The sequence below is a fragment of the Mustelus asterias genome, chromosome 9 (genome assembly GCF_964213995.1).
Source record: "Mustelus asterias chromosome 9, sMusAst1.hap1.1, whole genome shotgun sequence".
Taxonomy (NCBI): domain Eukaryota; kingdom Metazoa; phylum Chordata; class Chondrichthyes; order Carcharhiniformes; family Triakidae; genus Mustelus; species Mustelus asterias.
In genome coordinates this window covers 977,466-1,003,632 of record NC_135809.1, presented here as the reverse complement: position 1 = coordinate 1,003,632, position 26,167 = coordinate 977,466, and the positions used below count along the sequence as shown (strand labels likewise).

General features: G+C 45.9%; 1 protein-coding gene across 1 annotated transcript in view; it reads left to right on the top strand.

Moving 5' to 3' along the window:
- Positions 1 to 4,658, top strand: part of LOC144498422 (transcription factor E2F7-like) — a 49,809-nt gene extending 45,151 nt beyond the window's left edge. Inside the window, exon 14 of the mRNA XM_078219495.1 lies at positions 670 to 4,658. Coding sequence (XP_078075621.1) covers positions 670 to 834 — 165 coding nt within the window. The 3' untranslated portion in view covers positions 835 to 4,658. The remainder of the gene's footprint in view (positions 1 to 669) is intronic.
- Positions 4,659 to 26,167: the final 21,509 nt, after the last annotated feature.

Below are 26,167 nucleotides of genomic sequence, written 5' to 3'. Positions count from 1 at the left end.
GAAAGTTCAGTCCATGCAAATACCAAAACTGATGCAAAGTACTCAATTATTCTCGCCTTTCCCTGTGACTCTAAACTTCCTTTTCTCGAATAGGACCCACTCCACCTCTCACTATCCCCTTTATTATTTACACGCCAGTAGAAGATTTTTGGGTTCTTTATGTTAACTTCCATTCGATTGTCATTTTCTCTTTGCCAGTCTTATTCTCTTCTTCGTTTTCCCCCTCAACCTATCGTATTTAACCTGGTTCTCACTTCAGAACCTTACCGAGTGTGGATCAGACATCATGATCTCTGTGGCCCTCATCTTCCACAGTGCCTTGTTTTTGACTCCCTTGCGTTTTGCCCTTGTTGAAGTGTACGGAACCTGTACCCAAATCACCCATTGTTGGGTTGCAGCTTTTCTCTCCGTCTCTGGTTTTGTTTTACCCTGGCCACATCTCCAGCTGTTGGATCGTCAAGACTGAGATCATTAAACTTTTGGACATTGAGGACATAGGGAGATAATGGGGATAGAGAGGGAATGTAGAATTGTGGATAGATCAGCCATACTCATATGCAGTGGCAGAGTAGGCCTGAGGGGCTGAATGGTCTTCACCTATTTCTTATGGTGCAAGGGATTCATTTGGGGATAGCATTGTACAGATGGCTTCTATTCTTTGCTTTCCAGTCACTGATTCTGAACACACACAAGGATGGTCAGCAGTCGTTTGTGCAAAGCTATTTCCATACACCTGTTCCCACAGTGCAGGGAAAGAAGATGGAGGGACTTCTGGTCAAAGTGTCGTCCCCTGCCCAGCGCAGACTGGAAATTGAGAATAACGTGACAAAGTAATGGATTCTACACAGCATCTTCTGACTAGGAGATTAACAGCAGTTGGCAATAATTTCACCCGGTGGACAGTGTTGGGATTGTTGACATTTAATCCAGTGCGAATATATCTCGCTAATTTGTTTACAAACCCAATCCACATTGAGTCATTGAGAGCCTATTGCTGTGAGGTGAATGGGTGCACGTACAAGACATCTCTAAGCACTAAGAACTTCCAATCATTTTCTTTTTTCCTGCAGTTTATGGGAGCGGTTTTATAATAATGTTACAATTTACATTTTAATATATTAAGATTGTCAGAAAAATTGCGAGCTGGCAATTGAATTCACAGGAAGCCCAAAAACAGCAAACGTCTTTCAACATAAAAATGAAGAGAATGTAAAATAAACACTGGTCATCCACAATATGTCGGAACCTGATTAATAATTCGTTATTATGTGAAAAAACACTTTAATGTCACTTGTATTTACATCTGAACCCAATCTGTGGTAGAACACTGGCTAAGGTGGACACTGAGATGTGAGAGTCTTAAATGATTGCAGAATATTGAGACTTGAATAATTGTACTGCATTTTTGTCTTTACTTGTTGACTGACAAGTTTAAATATATCCTGTCCAAACAAAAACCTCTCGGAACAGAGAGGACAAAGGGCTCATTTCCAGTAATTATACCAGACAACAGGCTAATCAGAGCTGTCCTGTATAATTGAGATTATCACTCAGTGTTAATGTATTGCATCTCTAATTAACATATTCTGTTTCTCCTGAGCCACTCATCAACCATGATTCACAATCTCACCTCCTTGTTAAAGGATCCTTTATAAACCCCGGTCGGTATTTTACGACCTCACTCCGGCGAGGTTTGTAAAATCCTGCCGAGGCCAATGGAGAATTCCATTCTGGGAGCCTTGCCCACCTCGATTCCAGGGCAGGCGAGGCGGTAAAATTCCAGCCCCCAGCTCCCAAACAATGCTGCAGCTAATCATCCACATTAACATCAAAACCGTTCCTGATCCAAACAGTGGTCTCATTGTTCCAGTGTCCTAGACACCCCTCACCCCACCTTTCACTGCAACCAAGTTGTAATCTTTCAAAAAGTCTTGCATTAAAAAATGTTTTTATTTTAAAAAGATCAAGTTAACCATTGAGAAAGGTCTTCAGTTCGCCAGCTAGGCCCTCATTCTTTTAAAAGTTGCTCTTCATTCTTCTTCAGGTTTAGGACGTTACCCGGTTGGTAGCTCTTGACTCTCTGGAAGGAAGAATTGCTTTGGTTGTTCTGAATGGTAATTTATTATCTCCGAGCATGGACACTCCCTGCAGCCCACATTTAAAATTTGAAATTCCAGTTCCTATTAATTTGTATTTCTCCAGCTGGATTTTTGATGTTCCCCTTTTTATTTTCTCGCCTGTGAAGTAACAACTCTTTCCTAAACTCCATTCATGAGACAACCCAGCAAATGAGAAAAAGCTATCCGTAGTTTGAGATAGATAGTCTGTGAGATGGATAGTCTGTGAGGGCCTAATCGATGGGCGTTGAGTGAACCTGGATCATTGTTTGAACACTTGCAGCCAATTACATTCAGCTAGGTGCAAACTGAACATTAATGGGTTATTCCTTTAGATCTGCCTGTCAATTCGCAGTTTGCTTCCTCGAATCCTACTCCAGACCCAACAAAAATATTCCTGATCGCTGCCTTGTAAATCCTGATCTGTGTATTCACAGGAGCTGTGTCTCGCTGGCAAGGCCAGAACTTATTGCCCATCCCAAATTTCCCCACATGGGAGTCATTTTCTTAAGCACAACCGAGAAACCTTTGAGGTAATTTCAGAGGGCATTTTAGGGTCAGTCACATTGCGGTGGATCCAGGGAATACGTAAGCCGGACTGGGTAAGGATGCCAGATTTCCTTTCCTAAAAGATGTCTGTAAACCAGATGGATTTTTAACGACAATTCAGTAGTTTCATGGTCACTGTTATTGAAACTAGACTTTTATTCCAGATTTATTTATTCAAATGAATTTGAAATTTCCAGCTGCTGTCATGAGATTTGAACTAATGTCTCCAGATAATTTGTGCAGAGCTTTACGTTACTAGTTCAGTAACATCCTACAGAAACTCTGAAACTTTTCAGCTTATTTCGGCAGTGATGTAAATTGGAATGATCCTGCAGGTGGCATCAGGGGTTTTAAAATGAACAATATTGTAAAACGATGGCCTTGTATAAAATGTCCTTGTGCTGGTTTTTCTTGTTATTGTAACATTGTCAGTGTAGTTTGGTCAGTAATGAGTTACGGTGGGCAGATTATTCCTGCTGGCACTCTGTGTGTTGCTGCTGGGATTGTTATTAACCAGGAGGGAGCGCTATCGCACAATTGCTTCCAAATGAGAGGAATTGTGATCGTTTCCTCATCTGCCTGCAATCCCAATCAGGAAGCTTTACCACAGAATGTTTTGATTTCTAGCTTCTTAATGGCAAACACTTCTGTGCAATAATTAATTGATGGGCTGAATGGTCTCCTGCGCAGTATGATTCAGTAACGTTGACCAGGATTTTCTAGATTTGTCTGTTACTCCGAGTGCCGGGGGATTTGTGAGGGATAATGTTGGGAGTCTTACCCAGTGACTTCAACATTGGAAAATACCAACATGTAGATGTTTGGTGAGGATGGGCCCAGTTCTGTTCAGCCTCTTATCATCCCCACTAGCCAGGTGAAGACCGAGTAGGCTTACATTAACACTGCAATGAAATTTCTGTGAAATTCCCCTAGTCGCCAGCGTTCGGGTACACTGAGGGAGAATTTAGCATGGCCAGTGCACCTAACCAGCACGTCTTTCAAAGGTGTTGGATTAGTGAATCCTATCGATTAGTGTCAGAAGAGAACAGGAGAAATGGACCTTCTGTCCCTCCATTCAATACGATCCTTCTCACCAATTCCACTTCCCCATCCAGCCCCCAACCCTTCATTCCCTCACTGCTGAAACATTCCACCTCCAATCGGAGGAATCCAAAGATTCATGGCCCACTGGGTTCTCCTCAGTCCTCACTGAATACCCCTTTATCTGAGAATGTGACCCCATGTTCTGGAATGTTGGGTGGTGCAGCAGGTTAATGTGTTAACACGGTGTTATTTTAACTGGGCCTTTCAGTTCATGTGTATGTGAAGCCATGATGACTCCCTGGGTAACTCTCCCTTGCTTTTCCCTTGTTCAAAAGGACCTCAAGTTGATGAAGGGACAAACATGGGACAAAGTCATCCAGCCCCTCAAACCTGCTCTGCCAATCAGAGTGTGGCTGATCTTTCTTGAACCCAATTTGTACCTTTGCTCATTAATCCCTTGTTTATAGGAATTCTCCAACAAAAATCTAGATTTCAGATGTCCTTCAACATCCACTGCCTTGTGCAGGAGAGAACCAACCAGGTGTCTGCATCACTGAGCCATCCCTGCCTCAGGAATTCTGAGGGCCATTACCTAACTGGTTAAATTGGGTCCTAAGTATTTTGGGGAAGTGGGATGAAGTCCGTCCCATAGACTTTATCCATTTGTAAGTGAAAATATCAAATGACAATACTTGACCGTTATAAAAATGTGTTTACATTGTAATGGGTACAGATATGGTGCTGCCTTTGTATCTAAATGCTGGAGTCTTAATTTTGGTGCTACTCGCTGCAATGTATGTATATGGATGTTTGTGCACTGCTAGTTAAATTAGTATTTCTGTCAACTTTCCATGTGATGTAGTAACGAGGCTTGTATATGGAGGCATCTTTGTGCTTCTAGAATGCCTTGTGATGGATGGTGTGATTAAAGTCTTGTTATTTTCTGGTTAATTTATTTTGTCTTTGCTGCAAATGTCATCAAGCCCAGAATTCCAGGAGAGAAATTACCTTAATCTACAAAGCGGAACTTCCTCACCAGGTTTGCCGATGTGCATCTCTGCTGCCAGGATATCCTGAGGCACAAGATAATTTCTGTCTTGTAAGTGGCTGGTCACACTGTTTACACTTTGAACTATCCTCTTACAAATCAGCTTTTTAATACAACTCTAATTCATTGGTGTTGGGTTATCAGTTGATGAGGAAATGTCCTGTGATTACTTTCCCTTCATTTCAATGATATAACATTGCCCGTTCACAATTGGACATCCCACAATAGTGGAATATTTGATGGTAGGGATTGGTGTGAGGACTATCACCACATTCATACTTATTGTAGATGTGCTATTTTTATTTGTTCATGGGACATGGGCCTCTCTGGCTGGCCAGCATTTATTGCCCATCCCTAATTGCCCTTGAGAAGGTGGTGGTGAGCTGCCTTCTTGAACCGCTGCAGTCCATGTTCTGTGGGTTAACCCACAATGCCGTTAGAGAGGGAGTTCCAGGATTTTGATCCAGCGACTGAAGGAATGGTGATATATTTCCGAGTCAGGATGGTGAGTGGCTTGGAGGGGAACTTGCAGGTGGTGGTGTTCCCTTATATCTGCTGCCCTTGTCCTTTAGATGGAAGTGATCGTGGGTTTGGAAGGTGCTGTCTAAGGATCTTTGGTGAATTGCTGCAGTGCATCTTGTAGACAGTACACACTGCTGCTACTGAGCGTCAGTGGTCGAGGGAGTGGATGTTTGTGGATGTGGTGCCAATTGAGCGGGCTGCTTTGTCCTGGAAGGTGTCGAGCTTCTTGAGTTGTTAGAGCTGCACCCATCCAGGCAAGTGGGGAGTATTCCAACACACTCCTGACTTGTGCCTTGTAGATGGTGGATAGGCTCTGGGGAGTTAGCAGGTGAGTTACTCGCCACAGTATTCCGAGCCTCTGACCTGCTCTTGTGTTTATGTGGCGAGTCCAGTTGAGTTTCTGGTCAATGATAACCCCAAGGATGTTGACAGCAAGCAATTCAGTGACGGTTACACCATTGAATGTCATGGGGCGGTGGTTAGATTGTCTCCTATTGATGGTCATTGCCTGGCATTTGTGTGGTGCGAATGTTATTTGCCACTTGTCAGGCCAAGCCTGGATATTGTCCAGATCTTGTTGCATTTGAACATGGACTGCTTCAGTAGCTGGGGAGTTGTGAATTGTGCTGAACATTGTGCAATCATGAGCGAACATCCCCACTTCTGACCTCATGATGGACGGGAGGTCATTGATGAAGCAGCTGAAGATTGTTGGGTCGAGGACACTACCCTAAGGGACTCCTGCAGAGTTGTCCTGGAGTTGAGATGCTTGACAACCACAACCATCTTCCCATGGAAAACTCCCCTGACACCCATTGATTCCAGTTTCGCTAGGGCTCCTTGATGTCACACTCGGTCGAATGCTGCCTCAAGGGCGGCACGGTAGCACAGTGGTTAGCACTGCTGCTTCACAGCTCCAGGGACCTGGGTTTAATTCCCGGCTTGGGTCACTGTCTGTGTGGAGTTTGCACATTCTCCTTGTGTCTGCGTGGGTTTCCTCCGGGTGCTCCGGTTTCCTCCCACAGTCCAAAGATGTGCGGGTTAGGTTGATTGGCTATGCTAAAATTGCCCCTTAGTGTCCTGGGATGCGTAGATTAGAGGGATTAGCGGGTAAAATATGTAGGGGTATGGGGGTGGGGCCTGGGTGGGATTGTGGTCGGTGCAGACCCGATGGGCCGAATGGCCTCTTTCTGTACTGTAGGGATTCTATGATGATTCTATGAATGTCAAGGGCTGTCACTCTCACCTCATCTCTGGAATTCAGCTCTTTAATCCATGTTTATAACTACGTCTGGTCAGGGAGAATGAGGAGGTGATAGATAGGAGTTACAGGCAGGTGGTCACACCGGGGCCATGGGAGACAGACAAGTGGGTCACGGTTGGGAAGGGGAAAGGTCGGGTACTAGAGAGTACCCCAGTGGCTGTGCCCCTTAAAAATAAGTACTCCTGTTTGAGTGCTGTTGGGGGGAGCAGCCTACCTGGGGGAAGCAACAGTGGCCGTGCCTCCGGGGCAGAGTCCGGCCCGGCAGCTCAGAAGGGGAGGGAAAGGGAGGATGAGCAAACTGACCACAGCACCAGGGTACAGGGAGCTGTCCAAGTGGGGGGAGAAACACAAAGAACAAAACAGCACAGGAACAGGCCCTTCGGCCCTCCAAGCCCGTGCCGCTCCCTGGTCCAAACTAGACCATTCTTTTGTATCCCTCCATCCCACTCATTCCCACTCTACACAAAATGTAGTAGAAATTGGAGATAGTACACTTTTGGATGCTGTTGGGGGGGGGGGGACTTTGCAGGGGTAAGCCATGGTGTACAGGTCACTGGCTCAGAGTCTGTCCTTGTTGCTCAGAAGGGAAGCGGGGAGAGGAGTAGAGGATTAGTCATTGGGGACTCCATAGTGAAAGGGACGGATAGGAGATTCTGCGGGAACGAGAGAGACTCGCGGTTGGTGTGTTGCCTCCCAGGAGCCAGAGTCCATGACGTCACGGATCATGTTTTCAAAATCCTTAAGGGGGAGGGGGACCAGCCCCAAGTTATGGTTCACATAGGCACTCAAGACATAGGTAGGAAAAGGGATGGGGATGTAAGGCAGAAATTCAGGGAGTTAGGGTGGAAGCTTAGGGCTAGAACAAACAAAGTTGTTATCTCTGGTTTGTTACCCGTGCCACGTGATAGTGAGGAGAGGAATAGGGAGAGAGAGCAGTTGAACACGTGGTTACAGGGATGGTGCAGGAGGGAGGGATTCAGATACCTGAACAATTGGGGCTCTTTCTGGGGTAGGTGGGACCTCTACAAACAGGATGGTCTGCACTTGAACCAGAGGGGTACCAATATCTTGGGGGGGGGGGAATTTGCTAATGCTCTTCGGGAGGGTTTAAACTAATTCAGCAGGGGGGTGGGTACCTGAATTGTAGCTCCAGTGTACAGGAGGTTGAGAGTAGTGAGGTCATGGATGAGGTTTCAGAGTCGCAGGAGTGTACTGGCAGGCAGGAAGGCGGTTTGAAGTGTGTATACTTCAACACCAGGAGCATCCGGAATAAGGTGGGTGAGTTTGCAGCATAGGTTGGTACCTGGGATTTCGATGTTGTGGCCATCTCGGAGACATGGATAGAGCAGGGACAGGAATGGTGTTGCAGGTTCCGGGGTTTAGATGGTTTGTTAAAAAACTTTTCCAATTCAATCAAATCAAATCCAATTCAGAGTTTCAACAAGTTGAGACATTTCAGATCCAGGCTGACAAGACAGGGCAAGCGACCAAACCACCCTGTCCTGGGCCTGATCTACATGAGTCAAGCTGATTGGAGAAGGGGGAGGTTCCTCCTCCAAGACTTGAGCTCATTTGCATCTTAGCCAAAAGGCCGAGATGCCGCTTTTAAAAATTGCTTCAGATGAAACATATGAAGCTTCAGTGTAACCTAATGACCTCAACCAAGTGCAGGCGATTCATACTACACTTGATCTTAGCCAAAAGGCAATGTTTCAGTAAGTGCAGGGAAGGTGGTAAAAGAGGGGGAGGTGTGGCATTGTTAGTCAAGGACAGTATTACGGTGGCAGAAAGGACATTTGATGAGGACTCATCTACTGAGGTAGTTTGGGCTGAGGTTAGAAACAGGAAAGGAGAGGTCACCCTGTTGGGAGTTTTTTATAGACCTCCAAAAAGTTCCAGAGATGTAGAGGAAAAGATTGCAAAGATGATTCTGGATAGGAGCGAAAGTAACAGGGTAGTTGTACTGGGGGACTTCAACTTTACAAATATTGACTGGAAAAGCTATAGTTCGAGTACTTTAGAGGGGTCGGTTTTTGTCCAATGTGTGCAGGAAGGCTTCCTGACGCAGTATGTAGATAGACCAACAAGAGGCGAGGCCACATTGGATTTGGTACTGGGTAATGAACCAGGCCAGGAGTTAGATTTGGAGGTAGGTGAGCACTTTGGTGACAGTGACCACAATTTGATTACGTTTACCTTAGCAATAGAAAAGGATAGGTATATACCAAAGGGCAAGAGTTATAGCTGGGGGAAAGGAAATTATGATGCGATTAGGCGAGATTAAGCTGGCATAGGTTGGGGAAGGAAACTGCAGGGGATGGGCACAATTGTAATGTGGAACTTGTTCAAGGAACAGCTACTATGCGTCCTTGATAAATATGTACCTGTCAGGCAGGGAGGAAGCAGACATGTGGGGGAACCGTGGTTTACTAAGGAGGTTGAATCTCTTGTGAAGAGGAAGGAGGAGAATTATGTTAAGATGAGGCGTGAAGGCTCAGTTAGGGCACTTGAGAGTTACAAGTTCGCCAGGAAGAGTTAAGAAGAGCCAGGAGGGGACATGAGAAGTCTTTGGCAGGTAGGATCAAGGAAAACCCTAAAGCTTTCTATAGGTATGTCAGGAGTAAAAGAATGACTAGGGTAAGATTAGGGCCAGTCAAGGACAGCAGCGGGAAGTTGTGCGTGGAGTCTGAAGAGATAGGAGAGGCACTAAATGAATATTTTTCGTTGGTATTCTCACTGGAGAGGGACAGTGTTGTCGAGGGGAGTACTGAGATGCAGGCTGTTGGACTGGATGGGATTGATGTTCATAAGGAAGAGGTGTTAGCAATTCTGGAACGTGTGAAAATAGATAAGTCCCCTGGGCCGGATGGGATTTATCCGAGGATTCTCTGGGAGGCTAGAGAGGAGATTGCAGAGCCTTTGGCTTTGATCTATGTGCCGTCATTGTCTACAGGAACAGTGCCGGAAGACTGGAGGATAGCAAATGTTGTCCCCTTGTTCAAGAAGGGCAGTAGGGACAACCCTGGTAATTATAGACCGGTGAGCCTTACTTCTGTTGTGGGCAAAGTATTGGAAAGGATTATGAGAGATAGGATTTATAATCACCTAGAAAGGAATAATTTGATTAGTGATAGTCAACACGGTTTAGTCAACACGGTTGTGCCTCACAAACCTTATTGAGTTCTTTGAGAAGGTGACCAAAGAGGTGGATGAGGGTAAAGCGGTTGATGTGGCGTATATGGATTTCAGCAAAGCGTTTGAGAAGGTTCCCCATGGTAAGCTTTTGCAGAAAATACGGACCCATGGGATTGAGGGTGATTTAGTGGTTTGGATCAGGAATTGGCGAGCTGTAAGAAAACAGAGGGTGGTGGTTGATGGGAAATATTCATCCTGGAGTTCAGTTACTAGTGGTGTACCGCAAGGATCTGTTTTGGGGCCACTGCTGTTTGTCATTTTTATTACTGACCTGGATGAGGGCGTGGAAGGATGGATTAGTAAATTTGCGGATGACACTAAAGTCGGTGGAGTTGTAGACAGTGCGGAGGGAAGTGGCAGATTACAGAGGGACATAGATGAGCTGCAGAGCTGGGCTGAGAGGCGGCAAATGGAGTTTAATGCGGAAAAGTGTGAGGTGATTCACTTTGGAAGGAGTAACAGGAATACAGAGTACTGGGCTAATGGTAAGATACTTGGTCGTGTGGATGAACAGAGGGATCTGGGTGTCCATGTGCATAGATCCCTGAAAGTTGGGACCCAGGTTGATAGGGTTGTTAAGAAGGCATACGGTGTGTTAGCTTTTATTGGTAGAGGGATTGAGTTTCGGAGCCAGGAGGTTATGCTGCAACTGTACAAAACTCTGGTGCGGCCGCATTTGGAGTATTGCGTACAGTTCTGGTCACCGCATTATAGAAAAGATGTGGAAGTGTTGGAAAGGGTGCAGAGGAGATTTACCAGGATGTTGCCTGGTATGGTGGGAAAATCGTATGAGGAAAGGCTGAGGGGCTTGAGGTTGTTTTCGTTAGAGAGAAGGTTAAGAGGTGACTTAATAGAGGCATCCAAGATGATCAGAGGATTAGATAGGGTGGATAGTGAGAGCCTTTTTCCTCAGATGGTGTTGGCTAGCACGAGGGGACATAGCTTTAAATTGAGGGGTGAGAGATATAGGACAGATGTTAGAGGTAGGTTCTTTACTCAGAGAGTAGTAAGGGCGTGGAATGCCCTGCCTGCAGCAGTAGTGGACTTGTCAACATTAAGACTATTCAAATGGTTATTGGATAAACATATGGATGATATTGGAATAGTGTAGGGGCTTTAGATTGGTTCCACTGGTCGGAGCAACATCGAGGGCCGAAGGGCCTGTACTGCGCTGTAATGTTCTATGTTCTATATTGAATGGCAGAGCAGGCTTGAAGGGCTGAATGGCCTACTCCTATTTTCTATGTAATTGGCCTGGTTGGATTTGTCCTGCTTTTTGTGTGCAAGGCATACCTGGGCAATCTTCCACATTGTCAGGTAGATGCCAGTGTTATAACTGTACTGGAAGAGCTTGGCGAGGAGAGCAGTAAGTTCTGGAGCGCAAGTCTTCAATACTATTGCCGGAATGTTATTAGGGCCCATTGCCTTTGCCGTATCCAGTGCCATCAGCTGTTTCTTGATATCACGTGGAGTGAATCGAATTGGCTGGAGACCACTGGAGAAGGCCGAGATGGATCATCCACTCGGCCCCTCTGGCTGAAGATTGCTGCGAATACTTCAGCCTTATCTTTTGCAGTCAACAAGACAGGTTTATTGAGAAGCTGTTCACTATACAAAGGTTTAGTCTACTCTGACTAAAAGCTCACAAGTATTTTCACAGTCATTAAAAGTACCAGGATAGACAACAAATCATTACACAGTAATAAGAGTTAACAGAAAAGGCAATCTGGCGGGCAGATATTCTGCACGGACTGCCAGTGCACTTCACGGATTGGGTTGTTCTTGACCTTCGAGGTATCTCAGGGTCTTCAGAGGATGTCTCGACCCCGGAAGGTGTTACAGTCTCCGGTGCAGAAGGAGGACTAGCAGCAGCAAGATATTCCTCAGCAAACTCGGTCTCTGCTGATGAGTCACAGTCTCCATATCTGGTGGTATTGATGGTGTTCACCCTGAGGTTGTTCTGGCACACGAGGCTGGTATGTTGATGTGTGTGGTTGACAACTGATCCATGTGTTATCTCCAGACAAGCTCACCTTCAGTTTGTATTGTATAGGAGATACGGCCAGTTTGAGCCAATACAGTTACAGGAACCCATTCTTCACCAGTGGACAGTTGTGTGCCAAAATCTGATCACCTTGTCCAAACGAGAATCTTTTGGAATTACCTTCTCTGAGATTTGGTCATACAGCATAGAAAAGGCCTTCTCGCCCATCACCAATATCTACCACTAATGTTGCAGCTAATCGGAGGCTTTTTCCCAGGGCTGAAATGGCTGCTACGAGAGGACACAGGTTTAAGGTGCTGGGGAGTAGGTACAGAGGAGATGTCAGGGGTATGTTTTTCACTCAGAGGGTGGTGGGTGAGTGGAATCGGCTGCAGTCAGTGGTGGTGGAGGCAAACTCGATAGGGTCTTTTAAGAGACTTCTGGATGAGTACATGGAACTTAATAGGATTGAGGGTTATAAGTAAGCCTATTTATAAGCCTTGGTAGGTAGGAACATGACCGGCGCAATTTGTGGGCCGAAGGTACTGTTTGTGCTGCATTTTTTTTCTATGTTCTATGTAATCCCATTTCCTGCACTTGTCCCATATCCTGCTCTGCACAAGATTGCAAGGAACTACAAATGGTCGTGAATGTTGCCCAATTCATCACGCAAACTAGCCTCCCATCCATTGACTGTCTACACTTCCCACTGCCTCGGCAAAGCAGCCAGCATAATTAAGGACCCCACGCATGCCGGACATTCTCTCTTCCACCTTCTTCCGTTGGGAAAAAGATACAAAAGTCTGAGGTTACGTACCAACTGATTCAAGAACAGCTTCTTCCCTGCTGCCGTCAGACTTTTGAATGGACCTACTTTGCATTAAGTTGATCTTTCTCTACACCATAGCTATGACTGTAACACTACATTCTGCTCGCTCTCATTTCCTTCTCCATGAATGGTATGCTTTGTCTGTGTAGCACACAAGAAACAACACTTTTCACTGTATGTTAACACGTGACAATAAATCAAATCAAAAAACCTCAAAAAATTCAAATTTGTTCGGCCTGACCTCCCTCTGATGAAGCCATACTGACTATCCATGTTCAAGCTTTGCCTCTCCAAGTGGAGATAGATACTCAGAATTTTTTCCAATAGTTTTCCTACCACTGCCATGAGACTCACTGGTCTATAGTTCCCTGGTTTATTTCTTAGGGCAGCACGGTGGTTAACACTGCTGCTTCACAGCTCTAGGGACCTGGGTTCGATTCCTGGCTTGGGTCACTGTCTGTGTGGAGTTTGCACATTCTCCTCGTGTCTGCGTGGGTTTCCTCCGGGTGCTCCGGTTTCCTCCCACAGCCCAAAGATGTGCGGGTTAGGTTAATTGGCCATGCTAAAAAATTGCCCTTAGTGTCCTGGGATGCGTAGGTTAGAGGGATTAGTGAGTAAATATCTAGGGATATGGGGGTAGGGCTTGGGTGGGATTGTGGTCTGTGCAGACTCGATGGGCCGAATGGCCTCTTTCTGTGCTGTAGGGTTTCTAAGATTCTAAGATTTCTACACCCCTTCTTAAATAGCAGAACCATATTAGTTGTTCTCCAGTCCTCTGGCACCTCCACCGTAAGAGTTTTAACAACACCAGGTTAAAGTCCAACAGGTTTATTTGGTCGCAAATGCCATTAGAAATCATAGAAACCCTACAGTACAGAAAGAGGACATTCGGCCCATCGAGTCTGCACCGACCACAATCCCACCCAGGCCCTACCTCCACATCCCTACAGATATACCCACTAATCCCTCTAACCTATGCATCTCACGACACGAAGGGCAATTTTTTTTTAGCATGGCCAATCAACCTCACTCGCACATCTTTGGACTGTGGGAGGAAACCGGAGCACCCGGAGGAAACCCACGCAGACACGAGGAGAATGTGCAAACTCCACACAGACAGTGACCCAAGCCGGGAATCGAACCCAGGTCCCTGGAGCTGTGAAGCAGCAGTGCTAACCACTGTGCTACCGTGCCGCCCAATGGTTGACTGTCGAGATTCGCATTCTAATCAGTATTCTGTAACTTGATTTTGTGTCTCTGTGCCCTGTTTGAGAGCAGATTTCCACTCCATCTGACGAAGGAGCAGTGCTCCGAAAGCTAATGGCATTTGCTACCAAATAAACCTGTTGGACTTTAACCTGGTGTTGTTAAAACTCTTACTGTGTTTACCCCAGTCCAACGCCGGCATCTCCACATCATGACCTCCACCATGGCCAGAGAGGAATTAAAAATTTGGGTCAGAGCCCCTGCAATCTCCTCCCTTACCTCCCACAGTGGCCTGGGACACAATTCATCTGACCTGGAGATTTGTCTACTTTTAAGCCTGCCAACACTTCCAATACCTTGTCCTTCCCAATGTCAATCTGCTCAAGAACCTTGCAGTCTCTCTCCATGAATTCCATACCATCATCCTCACTCTCTTGGATGCAGACAGATGTGAATTATTCATTCAACACTCTACCAATGTCCTCTGACTCCATCCATAGATTGCCCTCTTGGTCCCCAATGGGCCCTACTCTTTCCCTGGTTATCCTCTTCCCATTGATATACTTATGAGATATCTTGGGATTTTCCCCACTTTTATCAACCAGCACTTTCTCATATCCCCTCTTTGCTTTCCTAATTGCTTTCTTCAGCTTCACCCTGCACTTATTGTACTCCACTCATGCCCCCGCTGATTTGCTCCCTTTGTACCTGCTAAGTCTCTCTTTTCCTTCTCATCATATCCTTAATATCTCTGGTCATCCATGGTTTTCTAGGCTTGTTACTCCTTCCCATCACCCTAGAGGAAACATGTTGGGCCTGTACCCTCCCCTTTCCTTCTTGAATGCCCCCCCACTGCTCTGATTTCCCCTTGAGTCGCTGTTCCTAGTCTACCTTGGCCAAATCTTGCCTTATTTTATTAAACTTCACTCTCCCCGAATCCAAAACTTTTTTTTGCAACTCGTCTATTTCCTTGTCCCTAACAAGCTTAAATTGTACCATGTTGTAATCACTCTCATTAAAATGTTCCCCATCACCTCAACCACCTGTCCGTCTTCACAGAAAATAGGTGTAGGAATAGGCCATTTGGCCTTTTGAGCCTGCATCACAAATATGATCATGGCTGATCATGCACTTTCAGTATTCCACTCCCACTTTCTCTCCATACCCCTTGATCCCTTTAGGCGCAAGGGTTACGTCCAGCTCCCTCTTGAACATATCTAACGAACTGACTCTAACAGCTTTCTGTGGTAGAGAATTCCACAGGTTCACAACTCTCTGAGTGAAGAAGTTCTTCCTCATCTCAGTCCTGAATGGCTCACCCCTTATTCTTAGACTGTGACTCCGTGTTCTGGACTTCCCCAACATCAGGAACATTCTTATTACATCTAGCCTATCCAGTCCCATCAGGATTTTATATGTTTCTATGAGATTCCCTCTCATTCTTCTAAATTCCAGTGAATAAAAGCCCAGTCGATCCAGTCTCTCTTCATATGTCAGTCCTGCCATTCCAGGAATCAGTCTGGTGAACCTTCGCTGGACTCCCTCAATAGCACGAATATCCTTCCTCAGACCAGGAGACCAAAACTGCACACAATACTCAAGTTGTGGCCTCACCAAGGCCCTGTATAACTGCAGCAAGACACCCTTACTCCTATACTCAAATCCTCTTGCTATGAAGGCCAGCATGCCAATAGCTTTCCTCACTGCCTGCTGTACCTGCATACCAACCTTCAGCGACTGTTCCACCATGACACCCAGGTCACGTTGCACTTCCCCTTTTCCTAAACTGCCGCCATTCCGATATTTTTGCCACCAAAGTGGATAACCTCACATTTATCCACATTATATTGCATTTGCCAAGTCTTTGCCTACTCAGCCAGCCTGTCCAAGTCACCCTGCAGCCTCTTAGCATCTTCCTCACAGCACACACTGCCACCCAGCTTAGTGTCATCTGCAAATTTGGAGATATTGCATTCAATTCCTTCATCCAAATCATTCATGTATATTTTGAATAGCTGAGGTCCCAGCAATGAACCCCGCGGTACCCCACTAGTCACTGCCTGCCACTCTGAAAAGGACCCGTTTATTCCCACTCTCTGCTTCCTCTCTGCCAACCAGTTCTCTATCCACATCAATACATTACTCCCAATACCATGAGCTTTAATTTTGCTCACTAATCTCTTGCGTGGGACCTTGTCAAAAGCCTTTTGAAATTCCAGATACACTAGTTCAGCCTTGTCCCCTCTACTGGTCACATCCTCAAAACATTCCAGAAGATTTGTCAAGCACGATTTCCCTTTAGTGAATCCATGCTGACTTGGACCGATCCTGTCACCGCTTTCCAAATGCTCAGTTATTACATCCTTAATACTGGACTCCAGCATCACCACCACCGATGTCAGGCTAACCGGTCTATAATTCCCCATTTTCTCTCTCCTGCCTTTTTTAAAAGTGGGGTTACATTAGCTACCCTCCAATCCACTGGAACTCTTCCAGAGTCAATAGAATGCTGGAAAATGATCGCCAATGCATCCGCTATTTCTAGGGCCACTTCCTTGAGTACTCTGGAATACAAAGCATCAGGCGTGTTTTAATCCCAGCAATTTCCCCAGTACAATTTCCTGACTAATAAGGATTATTACCCCTTATTCATTTTCTCCTTCATGCTAGACCCTCTGTCCCCTAGTATTTCTGGAAGGTTATTTGTGCCCTCCTTAGTGAAGACAGATCCAAAGTATTTGTTCAGCTAGTCTGCTATCTCTTTGCCATCCTGATAAATGCGAAGTGATGCATTTTGGTAGAAATAATGTAGGGAGGACCTATACGATAAATGGCAGAACCATAAAGGGTGTAGATACGCAGAGGGACCTGGGTGTGCAAGTCCACAGATCCTTGAAGGTGACGTCACAGGTGGAGGTGGTGAAGAAGGCATATGGCATGCTTGCCTTTATAGGACGGGGCATAGAGTATAAAAGTTGGGGTCTGATGTTGCAGATGTATAGAACGTTGGTTCGGCCGCATTTGGAATACTGCGCCCAGTTCTGGTCGCCACACTACCAGAAGGACGTGGAGGCTTTGGAGAGAGTACAGAGGAGGTTTACCAGGATGTTGCCTGGTATGGAGGGGCTTAGTTATGAGGAGAGATTGGGTCAACTGGGGTTGTTCTCCCTGGAAAGACGGAGGATGAGGGGAGACTTAATAGAGGTGTATAAAATTATGAAAGGCATAGATAGGGTGAACGGTGGGAAGCTTTTCCCCAGGTTGGTGGTGACGTTCACGAGGGGTCATAGGTTCAAGGTGAAGGGGGGGGAGGTATCAGAAGGACATATTTTACACAGAGGGTGGTGGGGGCCTGGAATGCGCTGCCAGGCAAGGTGGTGGAGGCGGACACACTGGGAACGTTTAAGACTTATCTAGACAGCCATATGAACGGAGTGGGAATGGAGGGATACAAAAGAATGGTCTAGTTTGGACCAGGGAGCGGCACGGGCTTGGAGGGCCGAAGGGCCTGTTCCTGTGCTGTATTGTTCTTTGTTTGTTCTTTGTTGCCCATTATGAATTCACCTGATTTTATCTGTAAGGGACCTACATTTGTCTTCACATATCTATAGAAGCTTTTGCAGTCAGTTTTTATGTTTTCTGCAAGCTTACTCTCGTATTCTATTTTCCCTTTCCGAATTAAACCCTCTGTCCTCCTTTGCTGGGTTTTTAATTTCTCCCAGTCCTCAGGTTTGCTGCTTTTTTGGGCCAACTTCTATGCCTCCTCTTTGGCTTTAACACTATCCCTGATTTCCCTTGTTTGCCATGGATGAGCCACCTTCCCTGTTTTACACTTATGCCAGACAGGAATGTTGAATTTCATCCATATGTTCTTTAAATGTCTGCCATTGCCTATCCACTGTCAACCCCTTAAGTACCCTTTGCCAGCTTATCCTAGCCAATGCACGTCTCTGCAGCAGAAGGCTATGGAGGCCAGGTCATTGACTGTCTTTAAGACAGAGTTAGATAGGTTCTATGATTAATAAGGGGATCAGGGGTTATGGGGAAAAGGCAGAATGGGAATGAAAAAAATATCAGCCATGATTGAATGGCGGAGCAGACTCGATGGGCCGAGTGGCCTAATTCTGCTCCTTTATCTCATGGTCTTATACCAACAAAGTTAGCTTTCCTCAAGTTCAGGACCCAAGTCTCAGATTTAACTGTGTCACTCTCCATCTTATTGAAGAATTCTACCATATTATGATCACTCTTCCCCAAAGGATCTCGCATCACAAGGTTGCTAATTAATCCTCTCTCATTACACAATACCCAGTCTAGGATGACCTGCTCTCTGGTTAGTTCCTTCACATATTGATCGAGAAAACCATCCCTTTTACATTTCAGGAAATCCTCCTCCATCACATTGCTACCAGTTTGGTGAGCCCAATCAATATACAGGTTGAAGTCACCCATAATAACTGCTGTACCCTTAATGCACACATCTCTAATTTCCTGCTTGATGCCATTCCCAACCTCACGAATACTGTTAGGTAGTCTGTACACAACTCCCACCAGTGCTTTTTGTCATTTGGTGTTCCGCAGCTCCACCCATACAGATTCCACAGGCTAATGTCCTTCCTCACTATTGCATTAATCTTCTCTTTAACCAGCAATGCTGCCCCATCCTCTTTCCTTTCCATCTATCTTTCCTGAATATCGAATACCTCTGGATGTTGAGTTCCCATCCCTGGTCACTCTGGAGCTTGGTCTCCGTGATCCCAATTATATCATATCCATTAATGACTGTCTGCGCAGTTAATTCATCCACTTTAATACAAATGCTCCTTGCGTTAAGCCACAGAGCTTTCAGGCTTTTTTTCTTTGGCATTTATTGCCCTCTTAGAAGTATGATGTAACGTGGCCCTTTTTGATTTTTGTCTTTGGTTTCTCTGCCTTTCACCTTTCCCCGTTCTGCCTTTTGTTTCTGTCCCCACTTTACTTCCCTCTGACTTCCTGTATCGGTTCCCATCCCCCTGCCACATTAGTGTAAACCCTCCCCAACAGCACGAGCAAACACTCCCCGAGACATTGGTTCCAGTCCTGCCCAGGTGCAGACCGTTCGATTTGTACTGGTCCCACCTCCCCCAGAACCGGTTCCAATGTCCCAGGAATTTGAATCCCTCCCTGTTGCATCATCCCTCATGCCTCGTATTCATCTTAGCTATTCTGACATTCCTACTCTGACTAGCACATGGCACTGGGAGCAATCCTGAGATTACTACCTTTGAGGTCCTACATAGAATCATAGAATCCTACAGTGCAGAAAGAGGCCATTCGGCCCATCGAGTCCGCACCATCCACAATCCCACCCAGGCCCTATCCCCATATCCCTACTCATTTACCCACTAATCCCTCTAACCTATGCATCCCGGGACACTAAGGGGCTATTTAGAATGGCCAATCAACCTAGCCCGCACATCTTTGGACTGGTATTTGGACTAGAACAAAGAACAATACAGCACAGGAACAGGCCCTTCGGCCCTCCAAGCCAGCGCCGCTCCCTGGACCAAACTAGATCATTCTTTTGTATCCCTCCATTCCCACTCCGTTCATGTGGCTATCTAGATAAGTCTTAAATGTTCCCAGTGTGTCCGCCTCCACCACCTTGCCCGGCAGCGCATTCCAGGCCCCCACCACCCTCTGTGTAAAATACGTCCTTCTGATATCTGTGTTAAACCTCCCCCCACCTCACCTTGAACCTATGACCCCTCGTGAATGTAACCACCAACCTGGGAAAAAGCTTCCCACCGTTCACCCTATCTATGCCTTTCATAATTTTATACACCTCTATTAGGTCACCCCTTACCCTCCGTCTTTCCAGTGAGAACAACCCCAGTTTACCCAATCTCTCCTCATAACTAAGCCCCTCCATACCAGGCAACATCCTGGTAAATCTCCTCTGCACTCTCTCCAAAGCCTCCACGTCCTTCTGGTAGTGTGGTGACCAGAACTGGGCGCAGTATTCCAAATGCGGCCGAACCAACGTTCTATACATCTGCAACATCAGACCCCAACTTTTATACTCTATGCCCCGCCTTATAAAGCCAAGCATGCCATATGCCTTCTTCACTACCTTCTCCACCTGTGACGCCACCTTCAAGGATCTGTGGACTTGCACACCCAGGTCCCTCTGCGTATCTACACCCTTTATGGTTCTGCCATTTATCGTATAGCTCCCCCCTACATTAGTTCTACCAAAATGCATCACTTCGCATTTATCTGGATTGAACTCCATCTGCCATTTCTTTACCCAAATTTCCAGCCTATCTATATCCTTCTGTAGCCTCTGACAACGTTCCTCACTATCTGCAAGTCCAGCCATTTTCGTGTCGTCCGCAAACTTACTGATCGCCCCAGTTACACCTTCTTCCAGATCGTTTATATAAATCACAAACAGCAGAGGTCCCAATACAGAGCCCTGCGGAACACCACTAGTCACAAGCCTCCAGCCGGAAAAAGACCCTTCCACTACCACCCTCTGTCTTCTGTGACCAAGCCAGTTCTCCACCCGTCTAGCCACCTCCCCCTTTATCCCATGAGATCCAACCTTTTCCACCAACCTACCATGAGGGACTTTAAACGCTTTACTAAAGTCCATATAGACGACATCCACGGCCCTTCCCTCGTCAACCATTCTAGTCACTTCTTCAAAAAAAACCCAGGTTAGTGAGGCATGACCTCCCTCTCACAAAACCATGCTGACTATCGTTAATGAGTTTATTCCTTTCTAAATGCACATACATCCTATCTCTAAGAATCCTCTCCAACAACTTCCCTACCACGGACGTCAAGGTCACCGGCCTATAATTTCCCAGGTTATCCTTCCTACCCTTCTTAAATAACGGGACCACATTAGCTATCCTATAATCCTCTGGGACCTCACCTGTGTCAAGTGGCGAGACAAAGATTTGCGTCAGAGGCCCAGCGATTTCCATAGAACCATAGAAAATTACAGCTCAGAAACAGGCCTTTTGGCCCTTCTTGTCTGTGCTGAACCATTTTTTGCCTCGTCCCACTGACCTGCACTTGGACCATATCCCTCCACACCCCTCTCATCCATGAACCCGTCCAAGTTTTTCTTAAATGTTAAAAGTGACCCCGCATTTACCACTTTATCCGGCAGCTCATTCCACACTCCCACCACTCTCTGCGTGAAGAAGCCCCCCCTAATATTCCCTTTAAACTTTTCTCCTTTCACCCTTAACCCATGCCCTCTGGTTTTTTTCTCCCCTAGCCTCAGCGGAAAAAGCCTGCTTGCATTCACTCTATCTATACCCATCAAAATCTTATACACCTCTATCAAATCTCCTCTCAATCTTCTACGCTCCAGGGAATAAAGTCCCAACCTATTCAATCTCTCTCTGTAACTCAGTTTCTCAAGTCCCGGCAACATCATTGTGAACCTTCTCTGCACTCTTTCAACCTTATTTACATCCTTCCTGTAACTAGTTGACCAAAACTGTACACAATACTCCAAATTCGGCCGCACCAATGCCTTATATAACCTTACCATAACACTCCAACTTTTATACTCGATACTCCGATTTATAAAGGCCAATGTACCAAAGGCACTCTTTACGACCCTATCCACCTGTGACGTCACTTTTAGGGAATTCTGTACCTGTATTCCCAGATCCCTCTGTTCAACTGCACTCTTCAGAGTCCTACCATTTACCCTGTACGTTCTACTTTGGTTTGTCCTTCCAATGTGCAATATCTCACACTTGTCTGCGTTAAATTCCATTTGCCATTTTTCAGCCCATTTTTCTAGTTGGTCCAAATCCCTCTGCAAGCTTTGAAAACCTTCCTCACTGTCCACGACACCTCCAATCTTTGTATCATCAGCAAACTTGCTGATCCAATTTACCACATTATCATCCAGATCATTGATATAGATGACAAACAACAATGGACCCAACACCGATCCCTGCGGCACACCACTAGTCACAGGCCTCCACTCAGAGAAGCAATCCTCCACAACCACTCTCTGGCTTCTTCCATTGAGCCAGTGTCTAATCCAATTTACTACCTCCCCATGTATACCTAGCGACTGAACCTTCCTAACTAACCTCCCATGAGGGACCTTGTCAAAGGCCTTGCTGAAATCCAGGAAGACAACATCCACTGCCTTCCCTTCATCCACTTTCCTGGTAACCTCCTCGAAAAACTCTAATAGATTGGTCAAACATGACCTACCACGCACAAAGCCATGTTGACTCTCCCTAATAAGTCTCTGTCTATCCAAATATTTGTAGATCCTATCCCTTATCACACCTTCCAATAACTTGCCCACCACCGACGTCAAACTTACTGGCCGATAATTTCCCGGATTTCTTTTGGAACCTTTTTTAAACAACGGAACAACATGAGCCACCCTCCAATCATCCGGCACCTCCCCCGTGAATACTGACATTTTAAATATGTCTGCCAGGGCCCCTGCAAGTTCAACACTAGCTTCCCTCAAGGTCCGTGGGAATACCCTGTCTGGTCCTGGGCATTTATCCACTCTGATTTGCCTCAAGACAGCGAGCACTTCCTCCCCTTTAATCTGTAAAGGTTCCATGACCTCCCTACCTGTTTGCCCTATTTCCGTAGACTCCATGCCCGTTTCCTCAGTAAATACGGATGCAAAAAAACCATTTAGTACCTCCCCCATCTCTTTTGGTTCCATACACAGTCTACCACTCTGGTCTTCAAGAGGACCAATTTTATCCCTCACTATCCTTTTGCTCCTAACATACCTATAGAAGCTCTTTGGATTTTCCTTCACTCTGTCTGCCAAAGCAACCTCATGTCTTCTTTTAGCCCTCCTGATTTCCCTCTTAAGTAGCTTCTTGCACTTTTTATACTCCTCGAGCATCTGATCTGTTCCTTGCTGCCTGTACATTTCATACAACTCTCTCTTCCTCTTAATCAGTGTTACAATCTCCCTCGAGAACCAAGGTTCCTTATTCCTATTTACTTTGCCTTTAATCCTGACAGGAACATACAAACTCTGCACTCTCAAAGAGATTTCATCTCTCATCTCCCTGAGCAGCCTTGGATAGATTCCATCAGGCCCTGGGGATTTGTCAGTCTTTATATTCCCTAAAAAACCTAACACTTCCTCCCTTGTAATGGAGATTTTCTCTAACGGGTCAACTCCCCTCCCCTCCAAGACACTCCCAGTCAACACATCCCTCTCCTTTGTGAATACCGACGCAAAGTACTCATTTAGGATCTCCCCATCTTCTTTGGGCTCTAAGCATAATTCCCCACTTTTGTCCCTGAGAGTTCCGCTTTTTTCCCTGACAACCCTTTTGTTCCTAACGTATGAATAAAATGCCTTGGGACTACTTTTTAGTTTAACTCCTAACTCCCTAAATTCAGCTTGTGGGACCTCATCCCGTTTTTTATCTTATATTGTTGGTGCCTATATGCACCACGACAGCTGGCTGTTCACCCTCCCCCTCCAGAATGTCCTACAGCCGCTCCACGACATCCTTGACCCTTGCACCAGGGAGGCAACATACCATCCTGGAATCTTGTTTGTGTCCGCAGAAACACCTGTCTATTCCCCTTACAATTGAGTCCCCTATCACTATCGTTCTGCCACTCTTTTTCCTGCCCTCCTGTGCAGCAGAGCCAGCCATGGTGCCATGAACCTGGCTGCTGCCACCTTCCCCTGGTGAGCCATCTCCCCCAACACTATCCAAAACGGTGTATCTGTTTTGCAGGGAGATGACCACAGGAGCCCCCTGCACTGCCTTCCTACTCTTCCTCTGTCTGGTGGTCACCCATTCTCTATCTCCCTCAGTAATTTTTATCTGCGGTGTGACCAACTCACTGAACGTGCTATCCACAACTTCCTCAGCATCGTGGATGCTCTAAAGTGAATCTATCCACAGCTCTAGGGCTGTCAAGGGGTCTAACAGGAGCTACAATTGGACACACCTCCTGCACTTGAAGGAGCCAGGGACACCGGAAGGGTCCCTGAATTCCCACATCGCACAAGAGCAGCATGACACGGGTCTGGGGTGCTCTGCCATGACTTAACCCTTAAGTTAACTTACACCTACAATTACAATGCCAACAGAAGAGAGAAAAAAGAAAATAAAAACTACTTACTAGTCACCAGCCAATCACTTACCTGCTCGTTGTGATGCACGGTTCGATTTCTTTCTACCTCTCACTTGCCCAAGAGTCTCCCTCGCAGGTCCACCTCTCCACTCCTGCCAAAGATGAGCACCATTTTCCCCTCAGCACCGAATTCCTACTTAGCCCCAAATTACCGATACCCTCACTCTGGCTGAATGTCACTCCAGCTGCAGTCTCTCCCCCTGGTGTGCGCAGGCTCACTGGCATTCATTTCCAGGGGATAAGGGGGGTGCGCCCTGGACATTGCCAGCCTGGCCCCCTGGCACTGCCCAAGGGGCAAAGTGGCAATGCCCAAGGGGGTGGGGCCAATGGGGGGACAATCAGTGGGTATGGGAGGTTCCGCTGCCACTCTGCATAAGGACCGGTGGCAGGAGTAAAGGAAGCGGCTGGTCAGGGTTGGCCCAAAGACGTCCAGGAGGCCAGCGATGTGGGGTCGTGGGGCTGGCTATCGATCGGATGGCCAGCAGCATGGGACTACTGCGGCAATGCGCCGATCTCCGCTCTGACAGATTGGCACATGCGCAATGGCGCTTTCAGCACTATGCTGCCGGCCTCTCCAGCGGGAATAGGCCCCATCCCCTGATTTTCAGCGTGAATCTCTCTGAGGCACTCTGCAGTGCTCAGAGTGCGAGCAGTAAATCCTGCTAAAATAAACAGCGGGAGTTACTCCAGTTTTTACGCAAATTCGGCATTGAGATTTTTTTTGGGAAAATCCCGGCTCATACGTTCATACAACTACACACAGGAAGACAATTAACGAAACAGCCACAATGTGCAACACTGCATCCAGACCAGCCAAAGCACAGCTAACCGTATACTGCATGGTTCCATTTTCTCCACAGACTGTAAAAATCTTTAAGCCTGTCCTCTTATTCTACCATCTGTAATAGTGTGTGTGTGTGTGTGTGCAAGAGAGTGTGGGTGTGTAAAGCACGTGTGTGTAAAGCACGTGTGTGTAAAAGACTGTGTGTAAAAGAGTGTGTAAAGCGAATGTGTGTAAAAGAGTGTGTATAAAGCGAGTGTGTGTAAAGAGAATGTGTGTAAAGCGAGTGTGTGTAAAGAGAGTGTGTGTGTAAAAGTGTGTGTAAAAGAGTGTGTGTAAAGTGTGTGTGTAAAAGAGTGTGTAAAGTGTGTAAAGAGTGTGTGTAAAGAATGTGTGTAAAGAGACTGTGTGTGTAAAGTGTGTGTGTAAAGTGTGTGTGTAAAGTGTGTGTAAAGTGTGTGTGAAGCGAGTGTGTGAAGCGAGTGTGTGTAAAGAGAATGTGTGTAAAGAGAGTGTGTGTGTAAAAGAGTGTGTAAAAGAGTGTGTGTAAAGAGAGTGTGTGTGTAAAAGAGTGTGTAAAGAGAGTGTGTGTAAAGAGAGTGTGTAAAGTGTGTGTGTAAAAAGTGTGTAAAAGAGTGTGTGTGTAAGAGTGTGTGTGTAAAAGAGTGTGTGTGTGTAAAAGAGAGTGCGTAAAGTGTGTAAAAGAGAGTGTGTAAAGAGTGTGTGTAAAGAGTGTGTAAAGAGTGTGTGTGTAAGAGTGTGTAAAAGAGTGTGTGTGTAAAAGTGTGTGTGTGTAAAAGAGAGTGTGTAAAGTGTGTGTAAAAGAGTGTGTAAAGTGTGTGTAAAAGAGTGTGTGTAAAGTGTGTGTGTAAAAGTGTGTGTAAAGAGTGTGTGTAAAGAGTGTGTGTAAAGAGTGTGTGTAAAGAGAGTGTGTGTGTAAAAGAGTGTGTGTAAAGAGAGTGTGTAAAAAGAGTGTGTGTGTAAAAGAGTGTGTAAAAGAGAGTGTAAAGTGTGTGTAAGTGTGTGTAAAGAGTGTGTGTAAGAGTGTGTAAAAGAGAGTGTGTGTGTAAAAGAGTGTGTAAAGCGAGTGTGTGTGTGTAAAAGTGTGTGTAAAAGAGTGTGTAAAAGAGTGTGTAAAAGAGTGTGTGTAAGAGTGTATGTAAGAGGGTGTGTGTAAAGCGAGTGTAAAAAGTGTGTAAAAGAGTGTGTGTGTGTAAAAGTGTGCACGGGTAAGAGTGCACAATAGTGCACGTAACCAGGGAATGTATCTGATGTATGAATGGTGGTTGTAATTTATCACATCTTTAACATTCAGGAAATAGTTTCAATAAACTTATCTTGTTCTTTGTTTAAACTCCGAAAACCTGTCCAATTCTTGATAATGTGGAAGTATAAAATAGCGGAACTCCTGTAGTGATGGAAAAGTGCATCCTGTCTAAATTCAGGGAAAACCCTGTTAGAGTCAGAGCT